Source organism: Ovis canadensis, chromosome X, assembly GCF_042477335.2.
Source record: "Ovis canadensis isolate MfBH-ARS-UI-01 breed Bighorn chromosome X, ARS-UI_OviCan_v2, whole genome shotgun sequence".
In the NCBI taxonomy this organism is placed as follows: Eukaryota; Metazoa; Chordata; class Mammalia; order Artiodactyla; family Bovidae; genus Ovis; species Ovis canadensis.
In genome coordinates, this window is record NC_091727.1 from 17,837,447 (window position 1) to 17,859,100 (window position 21,654).

The window sequence follows — 21,654 nt, forward strand, 5'->3', positions numbered from 1 at the left end:
TATGTAGTAACAGAGTGGGGCCCCCCCAGGCAGCCCCAGCCCCTAGTGGGGAGACAGACAGCAAGCCCACCAGGGCACAGGTAAAGTCCTGGGTCCGCGAGGCCTAACTTCTCATAATTCTGTTCATTTGGGAAGATAGCTGGAAAGGCAGAAATTGGTGGGCAACATGGACAATGGCTTGGTCATTTTAACTAGGAATCTGAGCTAAATAAATGCATGCAAGTCTTATTCAGGACCTAAATATATATTGACTGATTAGGCTACTCTGTTCCCTCCTAGCCCCAAGCTGGAGAAGAGCATAAGACATTCGATACCTTTTGATGCATTTATTATTTTTCTGATGTCACAGTTACTTTAGAATCTTATGGGACTAAAATTTTAATTCAGATTAAAGGTAATTAAAACAAAAGTATTATAGTGTACAAATAAACAAAAGTATTTTCTTCTCTCCCTGGAAGTTTTACTTCCAAAATGGATCACACACATGTTAATTCTATAGATGTCTAGAGAGTATATGTTAATATTAAGATGTTAACTAAGTTTTTAATTAGTCCCTGACCTCAAGGAACACAGATTTATTTTGATTGCCAATTGATTACTATCAGCAAAGCCCCTTCTAATTGACTTCAGAGTTTGGCAGGTAGAACATTTTTATTTTAGAAAGTCCAGAAATAGAAGTGAAAGATTTAACTAGGTGAAACATTTGAAGACATCTCTCATTTCAGTGATACCACTAAATCTAACTGGATGATGATCTAGTGGTATCATTGAAATGACAGATGTTTTTAGAATATTTCCCATTTTTGTTCCTGTTAGCCAAGAGTCAAGTGAAATGGTGTCATTTGTCTTTACATACAGCCTGTGTATTCCTTTTGTGATGAAATTTGTAATATATTTTGATTTATGACCAAGCTTAGAAATTGACAGAAAAAGATGATTACCCCCCACCAAAGAAAAACAGAAAAGTATCTACTCACAAACATCACGGTTTGTCTTTTTGTTTATTCCTGGGTTGAATACTTAGAGAAAAATAGTATTTTTGTGCAAATAACCACATTTCTTTGGAATTGAGTTTTAAAAATATATAAAATTGATATGTCACCTCCCAAGTGGCAAGTCTTAAACTGTAGTTGGTATATTCCAGCACATATAATGTTAAGAGTCACTTCAGACTAAAAATAGATTCTACATAGTTGGGTCTATGATGTAAGAAAGCCTCAACTTAAGTGAATGTCAAATAGAGAGGTGGGGATCATATTCATACTTTGAAATATCCTATGATGTTTTCCAGTTTATCAGCTGTTACATTAATTTATGTCTTGAATATATTGCCTGAGTTAACTGCCCCTTGCGAGTTACTGTCATAAGCAATTGGGGGAGGGGGGAGGGAGAGAATGTTCCCTGGAATGCCTCCATCCTCAGAAAACACAAAAGTTTTATGAAGGGAAAGTGAGGATATTGACTTACCTTTTTATTATTTTGTTTGTGTGAGAGAAATGCAATAGAACAATATGAGAAGTGCTTTGATCAAAAGAGTACATCAGTGGCTTACCTTTTCTTTATTCAGTGCCATCTCCACGTCCAGACAATTCTTTCCATGAAAATAATGTGTCAACCAGAGTTTCTTCCCTACCATCAGAAAGCAGTTCTGGAACTAACCACTCAAAAAGACAGCCAACATTCGATCCATGGTGGGTATTTTAGCTTGTTTTTACTCTTCTTTTTTCTAACTGTGGATTTGAGATTTCACAGCAATTTAACAGTTTAGCATTCTTTCTCCTACTAGGCCTTTCTTTCTCGAGAGAGATTGTTTCATAAGGGAAATGTGATTTGTAATTATTTGTAATGGTTTCTTTCAAAATGTTCAGCATTTATGTTAAATATCATGTAAAAGAAAGAAAATACCCTGGGTCCGTGCATACCTCATAAGTCTTCCATCGTCTTCTGACATGATTGACATCCTTTGCCGTCTTCTCCGCTTGTTCCTGTTGAATCATGTAGGAGACAATTTGCTTAGCCCTTGGTGTGCAGTGTCTCACTCAGTTCTCACAATCAGCCTTTGAAGTAGGGAAGCCTTTCCTCTCCAGATGAGAAAACTGCAGCTTAGAAAAGGTAAGGAGCCTGCCTGGTGCTGGACAGCAAGTACCAGGGAGGAGACGGGATCTAGACCCAGATGGGTTCTGACTCTAAAGCTCATGTCTTTTACTTCTGTACTACCTGACTTTCATTCAGGGTGAAAAGAGAGATAATGGAACAACCATTTGTGGTACCACAAAAATGTACTGGTAGTCAGAGGGCAAAATGATGTACCAATTTTGCATATCTTTTAATCTTTGTGTCATGTGTAATAAAAATTTAAGGAGAGAATTATAACACACATCAAGTCTCATTAGCATATTTTGTGTGGGGGGTAAGGACTGTATTTTAAATAATGTAGACTTCATAGTCTCAGCTGCCCAGAAAGACTTCCCAGAATCTAGATGTGAGGGGTGTTTATATATTTTTCATAGGGCTATTAAGTTCTCCACCAAGAGAATAAAATGGCGCCTCACTGTAATGCACTGAATTGAGAATGAGACCAATCTGTCAGATTCTGTCTCTGCTGTTTATTGCCAGAATTCATACAGTTTGGACCCTGTTGGCAGGGTAATATCAAGGTTTCAGTGTTACCATGCCCTATAGGGAAAATAACTTATTTTTACAATAATAAAAATTATTTTCTTAAAGTTATAAATACTTTTTCTTTTATAAGCACGTTTTATATTTATCACCTTATTTATAAAATGAGAGTTTTAACATTAGTGACTCAGAGGTTAGACTCTGGAAATGAGATATCTTGACTAGTGTCACCTTTTGGCCATGTGAGCTTAAGCTCTCTGTCCCTCAGTTTCCTTGTCTATAAAATAGGCTAAGAATAGCACTTCCCTCATACAGTATATATGATCATTAAGTGAAGTAAAACATCAAAAGCATCTAGAGCAGTGCCTGGCACCGTTGTGACTTGTTAACGTTAACAGCAGCAATTTTTTACCATTAATGTTCTCTAACTTCAGTATGACTTACCAGGTGTCTCCTCTCCACTTACTTTACTGAGGAACTTCTGTGAGTTCTTTGTCCATAACTTAGATAAGATCTACACATTAACTGGAGAGCACAGGTACAACTCCAGTTACCGACGTTGACAGTTTTCAAGTGGTTTTGACAAGCTGTGAGAATAGTGTCTAAGTTGTGAGACTACAGAAATACAGATGGAATTGTGTTTCATCTTGGTCATTGCATGACGAAGTGGTGATGGTTTAAAAGAGCGTTGATTACAGATTAGCATGAATGAAAATTAGATAGGTCAGATCAAAACTACATCTAAATGGGGGATTCACAGTCTTAACAGCATATTATTTCTGACTTCTTGATAATCAGTTTAAGTAGACCTGGATATCTGTAGAAACCTAAAAACAATTGTTTTGAAAAGAATTTGAGGCACAGTTGGGATGCTGAACTTTAGACAGGTCTTCGTCAAGTCATCTGATATTGCTGTTATGAGGTTTGAGAGAATTCCAGAATTTCCAGGGAGGAATTGGATATATTCTTTTGTTCTTACTGCCCCTCATGATAGTGCTGCTATGACACTTCTCCCCCATGCATCGCATCCAACTTAGTCTAAGTCATCCATTAAGCTCGACTTGTCTTGGATTTTTTCCTTGAACAAGATCTCTCATTGGTTCACCATATTTATATTTGAGAGAATGCCATTTGATAACTTTTACAAAAACATGAATGAGGCTTGCCATGGTGACATAGTGAATTGCTGTTCCTAAATTGTCACTGTCCTAAGGGCAGTCTGTTTCTCCTTGTTAGTAGTACTTACGTTTCTTTGGAGAAGGGGATATTTGTAGAGGGCACACATTTCTTGCAACGGGAAAGTCAAGCTACTGTATCATACTTTTAAATGATAGTGTAGTATAATATGCAGAGCTGTTATTCTGGCCATCTCAACTGTCCAGAATCCAGTTAAGAACTGGGAGATAAGCCAAAACATTTCAGAACAACAAAAATAGGGTTAATACAGTCCATTGATCATCTTTAGTAATGGGAAAACACCTCCACCCTCCCTGTGAGCCTGCTTATTCTTCTTCTATGTTGAGTTCTCTCAGTTGGCACTGAGGTTGTCAGGCAAGAAATAATCCCAGGTAACAAGACGGTGTGCAGAGAGAGAAGGATCCTGAACAGTAACTGTAGAGAGAAGAGAGGTAGTCTGACTTTTCTAATGCTCTAAAAGGAAAGTCATTTCTGGTCATTATGGTTTCATACATAGAGTGGATATCCAGGTAGAGTATATATCTTTAAAATAGGCTGCTCTTCCTTTCCATGAAAAGACGAAGTGTTTAGAAGACTGCTGTCAAAATTGGGTTAAAAATTGACACTTAAACAATAAACCAAATTAATTAGAAATCCCAGTAGTTAAGATAAGTGCAGAATTGCTGTCACTCACTTGCACAATCCCAGGCTTTCTCTTCTTATAAAGTTATGAATACATTGGTATCCTTTATTGTCATTATAATGCACAGAATTATTCCCGTAGAATTAGTCCCCGACTTTCTACCCTCAGACATTAGCCAACCGACCCCTAGTCATACTGGCAGAGGAAGGGAGGTGACAGGGAAAGTGTCACAGTCAGCTTCTCTTTGATGCACCTTCTCACTACTGCTCTTGAGGGGATTATAATGGAGCTCCCTGGCCCTCTGTCTAACTGGTGGGTCGTTTGCCTTGAGTCTGTGAGCAGCTTGAGGTCACACCCTTTGTTTTAGTTTTTCTCTGTATTTCCAACACCTACCACTGATCCTGGCGCATACAGAGGTACTCTATAAATGTTGATTGGGTTTGATTCAGTTGGTTTTCATTCCTTCCTTTTTTTAGGTGTTTCTTTTGAATTCTCTTTCTTTTTAACCCCTTATGGAAATAGTAGCTGTTCTGTTAGATAATGTTTGAGTGCCATGACTATTCAGGAAGGAGACTGTTATTGTTACCCACCCCTCTCCCCACACACACACATATATACATATATTCTTCCCCACATCATGCTTGCTGCACCCCCCACCCCTCCCCACCCCCACTGTGTTTTCAGCCCTGGATAACATGCCAAGTGACAGCTGAGTGGTCCTTCTCAGAGCTCCTGTCCCTGAGACTTAGGTGATCACCATTTGCCCTTCTCTTGTGTTGCTCCCCTGTTGCCTATATAGTTAGTTTGCTCAGTACAGCACACAACTGTTGACCGAATGAGGTAGAATCAATAACAGGGTCCAGAATTCACAAGTGAGATTAAGTCACAGGGCTCACTCTTACCCACTGGGTGCAGTACTGGTTATAAATGTTCAAGTCCTTTTTTTCACTCATTTGTACAGCATACAGCGTTATAGGTGCCTGAGTTCCTGGCAGCTTCTCTCAATCCCTGAGTCTTTCTTGCAGGTTTTTCTCCTTCGATTTCTCTGTTAATTCTGTATGTGTGTGTTTCAGTGTAGCTTCTCCCTCTCTGTCTCCCTCCCTCCCCCACTGGCACTCTTTCTTTCTCTCTGACTTCCTTTTGTGTCTTTCTTTTTGTGATGCATGCACACTTAACACTTTACTCCTAGCTTTCATCCTCTAATTCAAGGGTAATTTCTTTTTCTTTTTTGTTTTGGCCCCTGGAATCTTTTCCCACCTGGATCTTGACCCCACTGCCTCTCCATGGCTCCATTTTGAGGATACTTTCCTCATTATTCCCCTTTCCCCGGACTCTAGTTTATCCAATGCCTCTGAAGAGACCCTGCAGAGAGTCTTTGATTCATCATCTGTGATTTGGGGACACAAGGAATTGCAAACACCGAGCTTTTTGTCCTGCTCCTCCTTCTCTTTCAGTACTGTCCCCCATCGCCCCCATACTCTCACCTTCATTTTATTGGACAGTCTTCTTCCTCCTAGGGCTGGTGTCTCAAGCCTTCACTTCTTCTCATGCCAATATTCACATTCTTATAGTAACACCTGTTCCCATCCTGAAGATGTGGTCATGATGAATGTGGCCCCCTTAAAGATTTCCTCAGTTGGCAGAAACCACTTTAACTGCTGACCCTCAGCAGACCATTGAGATTTTGTTATACTTTAATTCTGATTAGTAAAAACTTCTTCCCATTAACCTAAATACTCTGCTGTCCTTCTAGGTTATGTGCAGACCCCAGTATGGAAGGACATGAGCTGTATCATAAGCATATAATGCTTTAACTTCTGGAAGTTACAAATTGTTAAAAATAGTATTACTGGTTAGATTAGATGCTCTCTGAGGTTTCTTTGAGGCTTCCCTGATAGCTCAGTTTGGTAGATTCTGCCTGCAGTGCAGGAGACCCCAGTTCGATTCCTGGGTTGGGAAGATCTGCTGGAGAAGGGATAGGCTACCCACTCCAGTATTCTTGGGCTTCCCTGGTGGCTCAGCTGGTAGAGAATCTGCCCGCCATGCGGGAGACCTGGGTTCAGTCCCTGGGTTGGGAAGATCCCCTGGAGAAGGGAAAGACTACCCTCTTTCAGTTCTAATAGTGGTGCTTTTGTGTTTCCAGCAACTGCTTACACTGTTCTGCTATGTTTCCTAGAACCCTCACATAACTGAATGCTGTGCCTAGAATTTAGTTAAGGGCAGTCTGTCTTTAGACCCCATCCAAGGGTTTCATCTCCTTAATCTCAAAAGTACTTGTCATAAGAAACTTTGACCAAATAGGCCCAGTCTGTCGTTAGGATGAGAGTGTTTTTCCCAGCAATACAGCATTGAGTTTACGGAATCTTTAACATTTCACTATTTCATTCTCACTCATTCCATCATGTCTGAAGTTTTCTCACTTTCAAAACTGCTAACGCATCAGAGTCCCAATACTAATTATTTTATTGGATGTGTTGTATTATGAAACTTTAACTTCAGAGCTTGAAACTCTCAATGAGGTTTGAAATTGTAGTTCCTAATGAGTTTCAGAAACACTTGAGCCTACAGTACATGTTTTTACTTCCTTGGTATTCCCGTTAACTTTTAGGCTAAACACTTAAGAATGAATGACCCTTGCTCCTTCAAACAGTCATAGTTTTTACTTCTTGTTTTTTGTCTGTTTGTCTCCAAATTGTTTCCTTTGTGGTCTTTGATCTTGAGTTCTTGGCCTTTCAAATGAATTTTCTATTCTGTAAATCTTTTTGTTATATTTTTAGTCCATGTTTGTTATTGAAATTTAAAAGAAGTAACAACAAATCACCAATAATCCTACTACCCAGAAATAACTAAGTTTTTTTAAAATTTCTCTCTGCTTTATAAAAAATTTGTGTATATATACACATATATGACTTTTAAAAAATATAGCTGGGCTCATGTCGAAAGTTTTGAATCAATCCTGCTGTTTTCACTTAGTATTATAGTTGAAATGTTCCTTCAGGTTAGTGAAAATTCTGTGACAGTGTGATTTTAAAAATAGCTTCATGGTATTTTCTATCATGTGGATCTGTAATAGATTATATAAATGTTTTCTGCCTTCACATAGATTTAATCAAGTAAAGGATGCTGGTTTGCTCATATTTTTTAGATGTTCTAGTAACTTCACTGTTCAGTACTCTAAAACCATAAGTATGAATGAATTTCATCACCTTTAAAGTTTCTACTCTTGATTTTAGGGAACAGCTAATAGAAGGAATTCAGTCATTTGAGAAGATGGTTTTCCACAGGCATCTAAATATTCAGATTCAAAAAAGGGCCCATGGAATGTGCCTTTTTCAAGAATGACACCATTGCAGTTGTTTTTAAGACCATAAATTAAATTAAGTAACATAGGGCCTCTGTTAACATATAAGTAGTCAACTTCTTGGGGCCAGTGGCTTGTTTGCTCTCTTTTAATACCTCCTATTTGTATTAAAATACCTGGTGGTGTCAGTGATACAAAGCTTAAAGTCGTTATTTCAAGTCAGAAGCTTTTTTTCCCAAAAGTGTGCTTTGTAGTAATGCATTATCCTGTCTCTGTTTTTTCTTACCTTATCTACTTTTTATTTAGTTTTAATATATAGGTATAAAATTTTCATAAAGGAATTTTCCAATTTCAGGCAATTTTTACTTTTATTTGTAAGGTTTCTGTAGTAGCATTGATTTTTTTTTTTTTTTTTTAATGTTCAGTACCTTGGTAAGCCACTGATAATGAACTTGTTAAGCTGGTTTTTAAAAAGTAAATGGAAAAATGAAGATACTGAAAATGTTTTTGTTTCCCTTGGAGGGATACAGAAAAGGCATCCTTCAAACGTGTGCTTTCCAGGCTCTCTAATCCTGAGGTTTTCAACAGCATAAAAATGGTCCTGTAGCATAGTTACAGATCATTTGTAATAATGTTCAAATTGCTAGTTCAAGTGAGCCTTTGCCAAAGGCTAATCATTAACCATGCTTCATGATATTCAGTTCCTTCTGTGCTTTTTAGGGGTTCTTTACCTATGTGCTTGATTCTTCATGGCTATTTGAACCTGGTGTCATGCATTTTTAGTCTTCATTATATTTGTCATATAATGGTAGGGGAATGATTGAAAGATCAATATGATAAAAATGTCTTCCCATTTAGGAAAAGTCCTGAAAACATTAGTCATTCTGAACAACTCAAGGAAAAGGAAAAACAAGGTTTTTTCAGGTCAATGAAAAAGAAAAAGAAGAAATCTCAAACAGTAAGTAAATGGCCAATTTCTATTTACAATGGCATACAAGTCTACATTAGTCTGTGGGATCTTTACACTTTGTACATGGCAATCAAAGTGAATTATTTTCTTACTGATACTTGATATGCATATACTTTACATGTTTCTTTCTCAAATTCTATACAACTTCCTCCTCCCACAGAGCCTTTTCTAGATTCAACAGAACCTCTAGGAATAGGAGAAATTTAATTTGGATGGAAGAGAATGCTTTAACCCTCTTTCAGTAAACACCTTATCCGTATGGATTTATATTCATGTAAAAGTTATGAACCTTCAGGATTTATTTCTCTCTGAGGGTTAAAGATATGTGAAAATTTAGGAAATGGTTTTGGTTTGTGTTTAAATCTTAGAATTCTTAACTAACCCATCATTCATCATTCTCCCCTGGCTGGTTATCTGATTCCCATGTTGCATTTCTGGGCTGCCTAGTCACAGGAGCTAGCATTTGACATTTCAGGGCTTGCTTTAGTAGGAGGACATGTTTATCTTGTGATTGAACTGGAAAATGGAATGAGTCTCATCTCCTGAGAGCCCTCCACCTGAACCAAGGGCTGGCTGCATGAAAGCATTCATGTCATATCACTGAACCAGGCATGGATTCTGCTGGTTAGTGACTTGAGAACACATGGAGAAGCCAGGCCTCCAGGCCAGTGAGAACATCTTCACCACACGAGGGATGCTTTGCTTTATAATATCTTTGAGTCTAGACAGGGTTGTGTCGGCTATTTTTAATTATTTTGTTTCTAGTTTTAATTCATATGTGATTGACTCTCACTTACTTAACAAGGAAAAAGACATAATCAAAATGACCTACTCAGATGGACTTCATTGATTTCATCTCTTAAAATGAATAGATTAAACTCAGTTTTTCTGAGGTCTGTTCCATTTTGAAAAGTCTTATGACTCAATGGTAAGTAATGGTGAGATGATAGTAACAAAGAATATATTTGAAGTAAGGATTTAATAAAGGCCTTTCTAGATTACTGGGCTTCCCTGGTAGCTCAGATGGTAAAGCGTCTGCCTGCAATGAGGGAGACCCAGGTTCAATCCCTGGGTCAGGAAGATACCCTGGAGAAGGAAATGGCAACCCACTCCAGTACTCTTGCCTGGAAAATTCCATGGATGGAAGAGCCTGGTAGGCTACAGTCCATGGGGTCATTTCTCTTTCTTGTTTGTTAAATTTATGATGCCATTATAATATAAATATGAGCTCATTAGAAAAAAAGGTCAGAAAAATTGAGGAAAAAATGATAATTTCCAATCTTACCACCCTATCTCAACTAGTATTAGGATTTTGGTGTATTTCCTCCTAGCTTTTTAGCCGGTGCATATGTTTATGAAAAGAAGGTGGTTTTTTAGTTTGCTTTAAATAATAGTAGTCATTCTAGTACAATTTTGTATTCTGGCTTTCTAATAGTGTTTCTATCACACATATACACAGTATATATGTTACTACACAGATTTTATTATCTTCATTTTAATGGCTTATAATATTTCTGAAATGTTCATTTTTAAAAAAAGCTGGCTACATTTCTGACTGAAACTCACTTAAAGTAGAAGGTCCAATCAAGGTGTCGCTTAGTCACGTATTAACTGCATACTTTGTTTAAACTAGATGAAAAAACAGACCTGATTTGAAGTAGTGAGGCTTAAAATATGTACAGTGCTAATAAAACTTTTATTATCTGTGGAACATATTTATGCATTGTGAATATTAAATTTAGATTACCTCCTCCTAACCACTTATTATTTAGAGATTGTTTTGGTTCTTAACCTCAGGCCCATAACCATTGTGGGGTTGATTAAATGAAAGTAGCAAGACACAGGAATTGAAGGTGTTTTTGTGTATAGATTTAGCTTTTGATGTCTGCCTTAGACCAGCATTAAACCTGTGGCTCACTATGGCATGAGTCAAGTGTGTACATGTTGACTGTTACTCAGGATCTGGTTTGAATTTTAGATGTGTAAATAGTGTAGGTTAGGGTAAATAGGATATTTACTATTCTCTAACATACTCTTCACTTGAACTTACTTGTTTCAGGGTTTCATACTTTTCATTTTTGATATGTAAAGTAACTGCAAATAATCTCTGCACAGGTCACAATGACTTAAGCCTTCCAAACCAAAAGTTGTTTATACCTCTGCATTTTTTTAATTAAAATAGAAAAGAAAATGTTTAAAGGGCTTGATATCTAAACTAAGATTTCCAAAGAGCACTCAGTGTAGTATTTCCTGGCAGACCACAGGCTGCCAAGCTTGATATTGTGGTAACTGCCTCCTTCAAATGAGCATTGGAACAGAATTAAATTCAACTTTTCTTCACTCACTAGAACTCAGCAAAAGGAAACCTAGGTAAATTAACTTTGAAGGACTTAAAGCATTGTGGCCTTTGCACAAGATTGAACAAAATGGAAACTTGATACCCAGTGCACAGAGAGAAGTCTCTGGATCTTAAATCTAGTTTAACCCCCTTATTTTGCTGATATAGGAACTGCCCAGGCAAGTTGTGACCTGCCTGAAGTTGCACAGTCAGTTTGGAGAGCCCGAGGTGGGTTCTCTTGGATAGCAGGCCCAGCTCAGTCCCTGCCAGGGTCCCACCAGGAGGTGTGGAGCGCCTCCTGCTGCTTGTTCTTGAGAATGCTCTCTTTTTTTAATGTGAATTTTTTTAATTGAAATATAATTGACTTACAATATTATATTAGTTTCAGGTGTATAGCATAGCGATTCAGTATTTTTGCAGTTTATGGCAATGGCACCCCACTCCAGTACTCTTGCCTGGAAAATCCCATGGACGGAGGAGCCTGGTGGGCTACAGTCCATGGGGTCGCTAAGAGTTGGACACGACTGAGCGACTTCACTTTCACTTTTCGCTCTCATACTTTGGAGAAGGAAATGGCAACCCACTCCGGTGTTCTTGCCTGGAGAATCCCAGGGACAGAGAAACCTGTTGGGCTGCCATCTATGGGGTCGCACAGAGTCGGACATAACTGATGCAGCTTAGCAGCAGCAGCATACTGAATTAAAAGTTATTACAAGATAATGGCTAGGATTTTCTGTGCTATACAATATCCTTGTTGCTTCTCTATTTTATTTATTATTTTTTTCTAATTGGAGTATAGTTCATTGACAGTGTTGTGTTATTTTCTGCTGTAATAGCAAAATGAATCAGTCATACATACACATATCTGAGGGCTCTCTTGTGGCCTCCTTAGCCACACAAGTTAAACTCTTCACGGATCCCTATCTTGGGAACAGGAAAACCTTATGGGCTATTTTTCTTGAATGTTTTCAGACACACCAGTAAAAGATGATCTGAACTTTCACAGACATTCTGGTGCTCTGACAATTGAAATATCCAAAACAGGGTAAAGTCATGCCAAAAAAATCATTCACTATTGTAAAGGTGCCTGCTTTGACTCAAGCAAATCTGGAAGCCGCCTTGGGAAATCTGGCTTCAGTTCCACATTCAGACAGTTACATAAGCCCTCAGAGCATATGGTGACTTTGCCAACTTGGTAATTGTACCCTAGTTAGTTAGTATCTCAACTGGTAATCATGCTTCAGTTTGGAGATTGAACTTTCTTTTTCTTTACTTTTGTGGCATATTCTGCATTGTGCCAGCTATTTTCCATGGCATGAATACTTCTCACAGTGTAGAGCCAGGCTTCTTCCTCTACAGTAGAATCCTGCAATATTGATACATTCCCCTTCCAAGTGATGTTTTCTGGTTTAAGAGTTGACCATGTTCAAAAAGGTTTGCAGTATCTTTTCCTTTTTCCTAAATAGGCATGTGGATTACATGAGATTATTTAGTTGCTTAAGTCCCCTCTGGAGATTGGAAAGAGATTGAAGTTCATCGATAGCCCTTTAAACATAATTCTTTATAACAGTAATATTTCTGATAATAAATAAATCCTTAAATGTTTTATAAGCTGAATATGAATATATGTGTGTAAGTCTCTAGAGATGTTCCTGCTGTAGGTATTGATGCTGTCCAAAGGTTCTTTATACACATAGAAGTTTCTGCATGTCTTGAATTTACATTATTAGCATCTTCATGCCCAGGTGAGAAATGACACAAAGCCTCTGTACATGCACACACAGCACAGAGATTCTTTCAGTGACTGTTAATATTTAGCAATTTGAGGGCATCCAAGGGCTAGGATTTTCGATAAGAACACCTTTTTTTTTTTTTTTCCCTTGGCAATTAGTTTATTTGTATCTTATATTGCAGACAGATTCCACCAACGGGGAGAATCCAAGCATCAAGAAATCCCTCTTTCCTCTTTTTAATTCAAAGAATCATTTAAAGCATAGTTCTTCTTTGAAAAAGCTTCCTGTAGTCACTCCACCCATGGTACCCATTTTTACGTATGGTAGCCCTGAAAACTGCTCCAGTAAACTTGTTTTACTGATGACAACAGCATGTCTTTTATTTTCATGGGGTCATATTCTCTTTGTGCTAGTTAAGTACCTGAGCCAGTTCCATAAATTCACTGAGATATAAATTTTTTGACATTCTGGAATTTCTGAATCAGTTAAGGAGGTTGAAGCATAAAGGGCTATTAAACAAACCAACTAGTGAAGGGCTAGTTTGGGTTGTCTAATTAGCCAGTTGTTGGCAGACAGTATTCATGAAATCCCTTATTTCCTGTAAAGAATTCGATTAACATTTACAATTAACAAATGTCTTTTCGTTTGGCTCACAAAGTTTGTTAACACTTGGTTGGCAGTTTGTTTCTTTGAAACCAAGTTAAATTGACCAAATTGAGTGAGCTTGCAGGCTCCATGAAAAAACAACTTCTGTTAGTTGGTGATTTGCTCTTTCCTTGCCTGGCTCTAGCTTTTGCTGGTCACTTAGTTGAAGGCCAGGGCTTTTGCTTGGCATTTGGCGTTACTCTCCTGTGTTCACTAGAGTCGGTGAGTGGACCAATTGCATTTATCTGGAATTTGTGGCACAAATTTCCAGCATTTTCATAGTGCATAATGCTAGACCCAGATCTCCTGGGCAGTGTCTTGGGAATATGATTCAAACCATACTTTCCCACTTTGCTATCCTTGAAAGCCTGCTAGACTTCTTTGGCACCACCAAATACAGTGTTTGGATCATTTTCCCAGCAGAAACACATTTTTGTTTTATTGAACTGGTTCATAACCTAACTGCAATATGGAATGAGGATACAACAGCAATTCCTGGTACAGCCCAATTTAACTGCTCTCTCTTACAGCGACTAAAACTAACAGCATGGGAATGCTTGAAGGGTTAAGGTTTAATAAAGCTGCATGACATCTGCCAATTTTTCCTACCGCAGGGAAAATTATTAAGAGGGCAGCAGACTTTAACTAGCATCACTTGCATTGTGAACATTGGGAAGGTTTTGATTTCTTTTTTATCGAGTCTTTTCTTTGGAGGGGAGGGGATTGAGTTTTGGTTTGGTCGGATTTGCTTTTGTTCTCTTCTTGGGTGTGGCTGCGTATCCTAATGAGGCTTACCCATGTGCTTATTGAATCCTTGTCCGTATTCTGCTCTAGGTGCCCAATTCTGACGGCCCTGATCTTCTGACATTGCAGAAAGCCATTCACTCTGCTAGCACCCCGAGCAGCAGACCCAAGGAGTGGCGTCCTGAGAAGATCTCTGATCTACAGACCCAAGTGAGTGGTGCCTGCATCACTCTTAGACTCTCAGACTCTGCGGTGACTGGTCTCTCCTGAAGAGAGGGCAGGGTTGAGAAATTTAGCCTTTCAGTGTTACAGCAAAGCTGAGAGTCTCCCCAGAACATACCCTCAGTGATAGCCAGATGCATCTTAGGAGTCCGGATGAATCTTGCTTCAGTGACCCATGTCCTAATGGAGAAAAAAGGGGAGCTTCCATTAGTTTTCACCTGAGGGGAGGGGAGAACTGAATAAGATACATCTCCAGCCCAGAAACACTCTGCAGCCTAGGAGAGAGAGAAAATCCACAGATAACAATAATTCATGGTAACAGTGAGGCGTGCCATAAAATGTGAGGGAGGGTAAGAGGATGTAGTGCGAGCACCTTGAAAAACAGATATAATACACTTTCTTGGAAGACTCTTTAAGCTTCTGAAATCTATACTAGTTTTGATAGAAAACTGGCAAACATTCACATTAGGAACCGAATATTAGACAGTATGTATAGTCACATTTCCCTGCATATGGCTTATATGCCATAATTTCCCTGTCATGCAAGCCAGATACTGAATCCATAAATTTTTCATGTAACTGAGGTCTTATCTCCTTGAAGCAAACTATTTTGATTGGAAATTTTAAAATATTGCATATCTTTGGTGTTGCATAATAACATGATCTAACTTGTTTTCTATTGTATTCAGTATTTTCTAAATCTCTTATTCTTCTGAACTGTGAGCTTTAGAGGCACTAAGGTTACGTGTGTCTATAAATGACCATGAATGTCTGTGATTTGGAGGAAGAGGTTCTGTTTTTATAAGTTTGTTGTTTACTTTCTCTAACTATAAGCTATTACTTAGAGCTGCTGACAAGAGCTCCCTAAATTTCAATCATATTTGCCCAACCATTTATATTTTCTGCTTGTAATGTATATAGGCTGGAGGGGGGGTGCCACCTACCATGGGCACCACAGAACGTTTCTGGACAGACTCCGGAATGGCCATGAGGAGGACACTTCCCCAAGAGCCACTTCTCCTTGAGTCAGTGCTCAGGCAGTAGCCCCTGGATTTCAGTGCCATCTTCCCTCAAATCTTTAGTATGTCTTGAGATTATCAACCTTCTGCTTGGCTTTGGCCCGTTTGTCAGGTTCTGTGGTGAGGGCCGTGAGTGTCACGGTGCTTTCCCATGCCTTTTCTGGTGGTGACCTTGTCAAGTCTGACAAAAAGGAGAGGAGGACCCTTCCTCCTGCCTTGAAGTCCCCCTCCCAGTGCAGCACCCCCTGGGGCCTCAGCCCCAAGCACACAACAGACAGGCTGTTAGGAATCAAAACCCTCCAGTGAGTGAACTGTTTTAGAGTCTGTAGGGCTGATGCTCATTTCTCTGTGCTTGGCATTTTTAGTGCCCATACCTTACCTCCCCCTCAAAACATAGTGAAAACCAAAAAACGTTAGAGTGCAGAAAGGAACCATTGGGATTTTGCAATGCCAAGGGAAAGGGAAAATCGAGGAGGTAAGAAGAAAAGGGGATACACAATTTTTAGCAGAGTATGTTGCTGCCTGTTGAAACGTTACATTTTTTCAGTGACTCTTGCAGCTAGATATGGTCAAATGGCTGACTTTTTGCAGGTGAAACCTAAGCAGCAGCTTTCTGTGGAGCTGTTGGGAAGGAAGTCTTCTGCAAAGGGCGAGGCATACCCCTTCTTTCCCTTCTTGCTGGTTGGTGCAGGAGATTCCCCCCTTCCTCCCATAAAGATGGGTGAAGCCAGATACAAGGTGCCTAAGCCTTGGATCACTCACCACACCAGCTCTAGATTCCTTCTACATTTCTAAGCTTTGTTGTTAAAGAAAAAATAACTTCCATCTTTTCTGAAGAAGAGCAAAAGCACAAATAAGTCTGGACTGGCCCCTCTTGCCCCACACGCTCCCTCCCTAACGCCACACAGTCAGATCTGCACTCCATTTCCTCCCACCTTTCAGGTCTACTCTAACTTAAACCCTACATGCACCCTCATCTTTTCTTTCAGAGCCAGCCATTAAAATCACTGCGCAAGCTGTTACATCTCTCTTCAGCCTCAAATCACCCGGCTTCCTCAGACCCCCGCTTCCAGCCCTTAACAACTCAACAAGCCAAAAATTCCTTCTCAGAAATTCGGATTCACCCTCTGAGCCAGGCCTCTGGCGGGAGCAGTAACATCCGGCAGGAGCCAACACCAAAGGGCAGGCCAGCCCTCCAGCTGCCAGGTCAGATGGACCCTGGTTGGCACGTGTCCTCTGTGACCCGGAGTGCCACAGAGGGGCCTTCCTACTCTGAACAGCTGGGTGCCAAGAGTGGGCCAAATGGGCACCCTTATAACAGAACAAATCGGTCCAGAATGCCAAATCTGAATGATTTAAAAGAGACAGCCTTGTAATGTGTGCTGGAGAAGGGGGGTGGGGGTGGGAGGGGACAGGGACAATCCAGTTAGAAGGGGAGGGGTGGGTGGGGTGGGTGGGGGAATGGGCGGGGCCGGAGTGGTAAGCCAGTATTTTCAGCTTTATGAAGGTGTGTGCAATATTGTATGTGTGGGGCCAGCTGGCTCCCCACGGCCACAAATGCTAGTCAGGGATCTTAGAGCCACAGGAGTTCCTTAGGGATCACCAGTCCCCACGAGTCTTGTGTGAGAATGCATAGCGTGCCATTGAGGAAGAAGACATTCTTGCCAGGTTCTCCCCCTTACGTTCCAGATTTAGTGCAATCGCCGTTGAACTTGGGAAAGCCAGGGTGTGTTCTGGCACTGCAAGTGATAGAAAAATAGGTGTTGACTGATATCCTTACCACAGATTTGTTTCCACCTAGACTAAATGTGGGGTTTGTTGTAATCCAAGAGTATCCCTTTGAAGGGTTAGCGGATGACCTAACTGTATGTCTTAAATTGTTTTCTAAACTTCCATATTTGATAGGGTTTGTAACATTTATTTATAATTAATTAATATTGTACTGTTAAAATCATTCCTTTTCTGTTAAATGTAAAGTTACTTTGAGCTGTTTGGAACATTGTGAAGCAGTGGGACAGCTACAGTAGTTTCTATAAAAACTAAACAGTAACATTTATATATTGCATCAGGAGTATTTTATTCTATATATAAATATATATATGATAAATATCTGTCTGTTTTATAAATATAATCATTTAAGGAAGTATCGTTATGACACTATCTGCCATATTTTTATACATTTGTGATATGAAGTGAGTATTATATTTCTAATCAAGGGAGTTGAAATTGTGGCTGCACGGGAGTGTAGTGGTAGGAAGCTTGCTCAACTTTGAGACCCCAGCAGCAGCTTTTAGACACGATCCTTGGTAGCAGACAAGATGCAACAGCACCTCCCGAACCTGCAGGGGAAGAAAGTTGGCTAGGCCAGTAAGAACTCCAGCAGGCCTATCTCCGTCCTCACACACTTGGCTCCTGTTCATGTCCAGGGACGTTCCTTGCACCTGAGGGGAGAACAGATCCAGGGTTACTCATGGGACTTTGTAGAGAAAACGTACTCTTCTACTTCCATTAGTGTAGAGCGTAAACCAAAGATTTGCCAGTGAACATTCCTAGTTGTGAGGTTGTTAGAGGTATCAATCTGCAGATCTTGCATACCAGCTCTATGCTCCTGAATCCCACGTGCTGTACTGGAGGCTTGCGGCTGGTAGGATGGGAAATACCTGTGTGGCACTTCGGTTTCTAAATGGTTTTTTGTTGTTGTTATTGCTCTTTCCAATATATTTAGAAGGCTCCTGAAGCAATTCCAGATGTAGAGAAAATGGCTGTACTCATCTTCCTGGGATGGTCCATTTATAACAAGGTTATCATGTACATGAGTAGACACACGCACACACGTGGCCAGAACAGGACTTATCTTTCCCTCCTTTGATCTCCTTCAACTCCCAAGTTATTCCCAAGTATCGTCAAGGCCTTTGGCCAAAAGGGGCATTGCCCCATGTCCCTGGGCCATCCTTGACAGAAATCCCCTCAACACTGTCATTCATCAAATGTATTAGATTTTCAGAAGTAGTCTCTTAGCAATAATATTTGTAAAGATCCCCTCCCACCCCTCAAAGAGATATTCTCAGTATTTATCACTTGCCCCAGGATTGTGAGAGTGTCAGCCCCTGAATCAAGTCAGCTATAATCGAAATGTGCTGAGTTACTGTTCCCCCTCCCCTAAGATGTTAAGAATCATAGCTCTGATGATTATGAAGATTATAAAGAAAAAGGTCTTAGTTTCTTCGAAGCTTAAACTGTGTGCATATTGCATTTTTATATAACTACTATACTGATGTGTATTGATTATATATAGAGGTCATTTTAAGGTGCTTTTAATTTAATTTTAATAAGTGTAATAGGCACTAAAATGAAACTCAACTGGGTACTATCATTGAAACAATTTGATTCTAACCAATAGTTTGCATGCTCTTCGATTCTTTTTATATCTGACTGCTTTCACCAGTTCAGTGCTGTCTGAGTAGCTCTGAATTCTGGCTTTTTCCAGGCAGCTGCTCAGTTATATAGTGACGTGGACCCTTAGCAGTTTTTGCCTGGATACTAATGACTCTAAAAGGGTGTGTAACTCTTTTTTAAACTCGATCTGTACCTTGTATTCCCCCTTGCAAACCAGAAACTCCATTTTTTCCTCTGGAAAGACTTCTCACTGTGCTGTGCGCTTAGAAACTGCGCAGTCACATTGCCATGCTGTGGCATTTGAGGCTCGTTGTCACCTAGGGGCTGGTTTCCCATGTTTTCATCCTTGCTAACACTGGGATCTCAGATGTTTGCAGAACATTTATATTCTGATGGTTCTTCAAAGAAGGGCTAGAATAATTGCCTTCTACCTAGAGTAAAGTAAACCTAACTGATGAAGAGTCAATACATACTTTTCGTACATTCCCAGATTTGAGCCAGAAAATATCTACAATGTTTTCAACTAGTGTTTTTGAGGTAGCTCTTTTATCCTCTTCTCAGCTTTTGTCCATTCTGACTTTCATTGACCTCAGTAAGCTGTAAGTGAACTCCAATCCACATTTCTAGCATGCATGATTCTCTTCCTGCTTGCAGAGGGGAATTATAAAGTTTTCTCTCAAATCTAATGGGCCCTCTCTTAGCTTTTAACTCATTTTCCTCCCGTTGATGAATTATTGGCCTCACAAAGATTGCCATCTGTGATGAGATAAGGACTTAAAAGTCTCAAAAGTCTGCATTTTCTTTAGGAAGGGAAGTTTATGGCATCCATGTTCTATTATCTGCCCTAACTTCCTAAAGGATTAAAAGGTCAAATGAAGGCTTATGAATTGCTTTATTTTATGAACGTGTCACTGATGTTTTGCAAAGAAACTGCTTCGCTGTTTTTCTACCTTTGCTTCACTGCCATCCTCATTATTCTTCTCAGAAGTTCTGAATGAACTTTTACTGAACCTTGTTTGGTCTCAGTCAGAGGTTTAGCATCTCCAGAGCCCAAGACAACAAGTGCTCCATGCTGAGGGGCTCAACTGAGTTGTCTCTACAGCAGCAATTCTCAACCAGGGCCAGTTTTGCCTCCTGGGGGCATTTGGCAATGGCCAGAGACATATTTGATTGTCACAACTGGGGGTGGTGGTGTGCTACTGGAATCCAGCAGGTAGAAGCCAGGGATGCTGTAAACATCTTGTGTGCACAGGAACACCTCCCGCGCCCCCCCCCGCCCCCCCGCCACAGACAGAGAATGATTCAACCCCAAATGTCAGTAGCGCTGAGGTTGAGAAACCCTGCTCTCCTGAATTCCAAGCCCACCCGCCCGCAGAACTTGGCTCAGCCCTGGTTCTCTGCAGGCTACAAGACTACAGGTATGAATTCTTTAGCATCGCATTCTCTTTTTAAGGAGTCTTCTACCACCATTCTCGAATCCCTGGAATCTTATTGTTCGTTTCCATTATCTTGGGCCTGCTAAAAGGTGCATCTTTTGGGAAGAGACCAGAGTCACTTCATAGGTGTTTGAGAACTTAAATTCTAGGTCAGCATCCTTCGAAAATCTTTCATATAGACATGAAGCTTATATTTAAGAAGCAAGCAGCAGCCTGGCAGATTGGCATGATTTTTACCAACTGCTCAAAGGCATACGTGGCTTTAGCTGTGTCTCCCACAAGAAAATGTCTTTGTTTTCTATTCAAGTCATCTAATAACTCTTTACAAATATTGGCGTATGACAGACCAATTAGAGGCAAAACACTCTTAGTTGGTGGTCATGATGTGGCTGTTATAGGAGTATTTGTGCTGTATGCTTTGGTTAAATCTGTTTTAAAACATACTTTAAGATTCACCATATGCAGTTGTACTTTAATTCTAAGCTCAGATTTATGCTGGTTAGTTTCTAGTCACGTCATGTATTATAAAGTACCTTGTGGTGTAGAGTTAGCCAGTTTAGCATGTTCCTATCCTGAAAATTAGTGGGCTTTGCTACGAAATGCTATCCCATTTTCCCTTTCCTGCACCTCTTAGTTAACGTCATAGTACCCTCACTTCTTAAACTAGTTTTTAGAGTAAATAAGGAAAAAAGCCATTTATTTTCTTGTAGCTATGTATGAGAATGACTCATAAGTGTGCAACTTTTTTTCAAGGCCAGAGGATTACTTTTCAAGTATGTAGAAGGCTCTGTCCATTTCTGTTCACCTAGGTCCTGGTGGTGATTTAACTTTTAGCAAGGGCAATGGCTCATTGCAACTTATTCCTAGAGCTCAGCTGGGACTCAGAAACCTGCATATTCTCTCCTGGTCAGAACTTTTTTTCTGGAGAGCACTGCTTTTATATCTAGAAGTTTGTTACCTCCTGCATTATAATAGGACATTGAGCTCCATGCGAGCACTAAGATCCACAGACTCGTACTTTTGTGAACTGGGAATGTGGTATGATACACAGAACCAAGTCAGAAAATAATGAAATATGTCCTTGCCTCCTTCAGTTCATCACTAATAAAGTGTGTAGGCAGAGAAAACTTATTTGCAGTTTAAAAAAAATGGTTTCTTTAAAAGAGGCTGCAGAAACGACAGTACAAATGTTGTTAAATGTCCTGTCACTAATCCCAGGGTCAGAATCTCACAAGAACGTTCTCTTAGAGACTTGAAGGGCCAACTTACAAAATAAAAACTTGTAAGTGGTTCTGATTTCTTCCTTTTGCATCTTGACCAGCTGAGATGCAGAATATCTTGAGATCTGATTCAGCTGGGTAAAAAATACTGTCTTAGAAACCACGAGTAAATGCAAGAAAGTGAATCCATGA

At 39.8% G+C, this 21,654-nt stretch overlaps 1 protein-coding gene across 2 annotated transcripts in view; it reads left to right on the top strand.

The window, feature by feature from the left end:
• The window catches only part of CDKL5 (cyclin dependent kinase like 5), a 170,443-nt gene extending 153,643 nt beyond the window's left edge, over positions 1–16,800 (top strand). The window contains exons 15-19 of one of the 2 annotated variants that reach the window (XM_070289810.1): positions 1,568–1,691; positions 8,598–8,697; positions 12,962–13,084; positions 14,260–14,379; positions 16,400–16,800. In XM_070289810.1, coding sequence (XP_070145911.1) covers positions 1,568–1,691; positions 8,598–8,697; positions 12,962–13,084; positions 14,260–14,379; positions 16,400–16,786 — 854 coding nt within the window. In that variant the 3' untranslated portion in view covers positions 16,787–16,800. The remainder of the gene's footprint in view (positions 1–1,567; positions 1,692–8,597; positions 8,698–12,961; positions 13,085–14,259; positions 14,380–16,399) is intronic. The other variant, XM_070289811.1, reaches the window with a different exon arrangement.
• Positions 16,801–21,654: the final 4,854 nt, after the last annotated feature.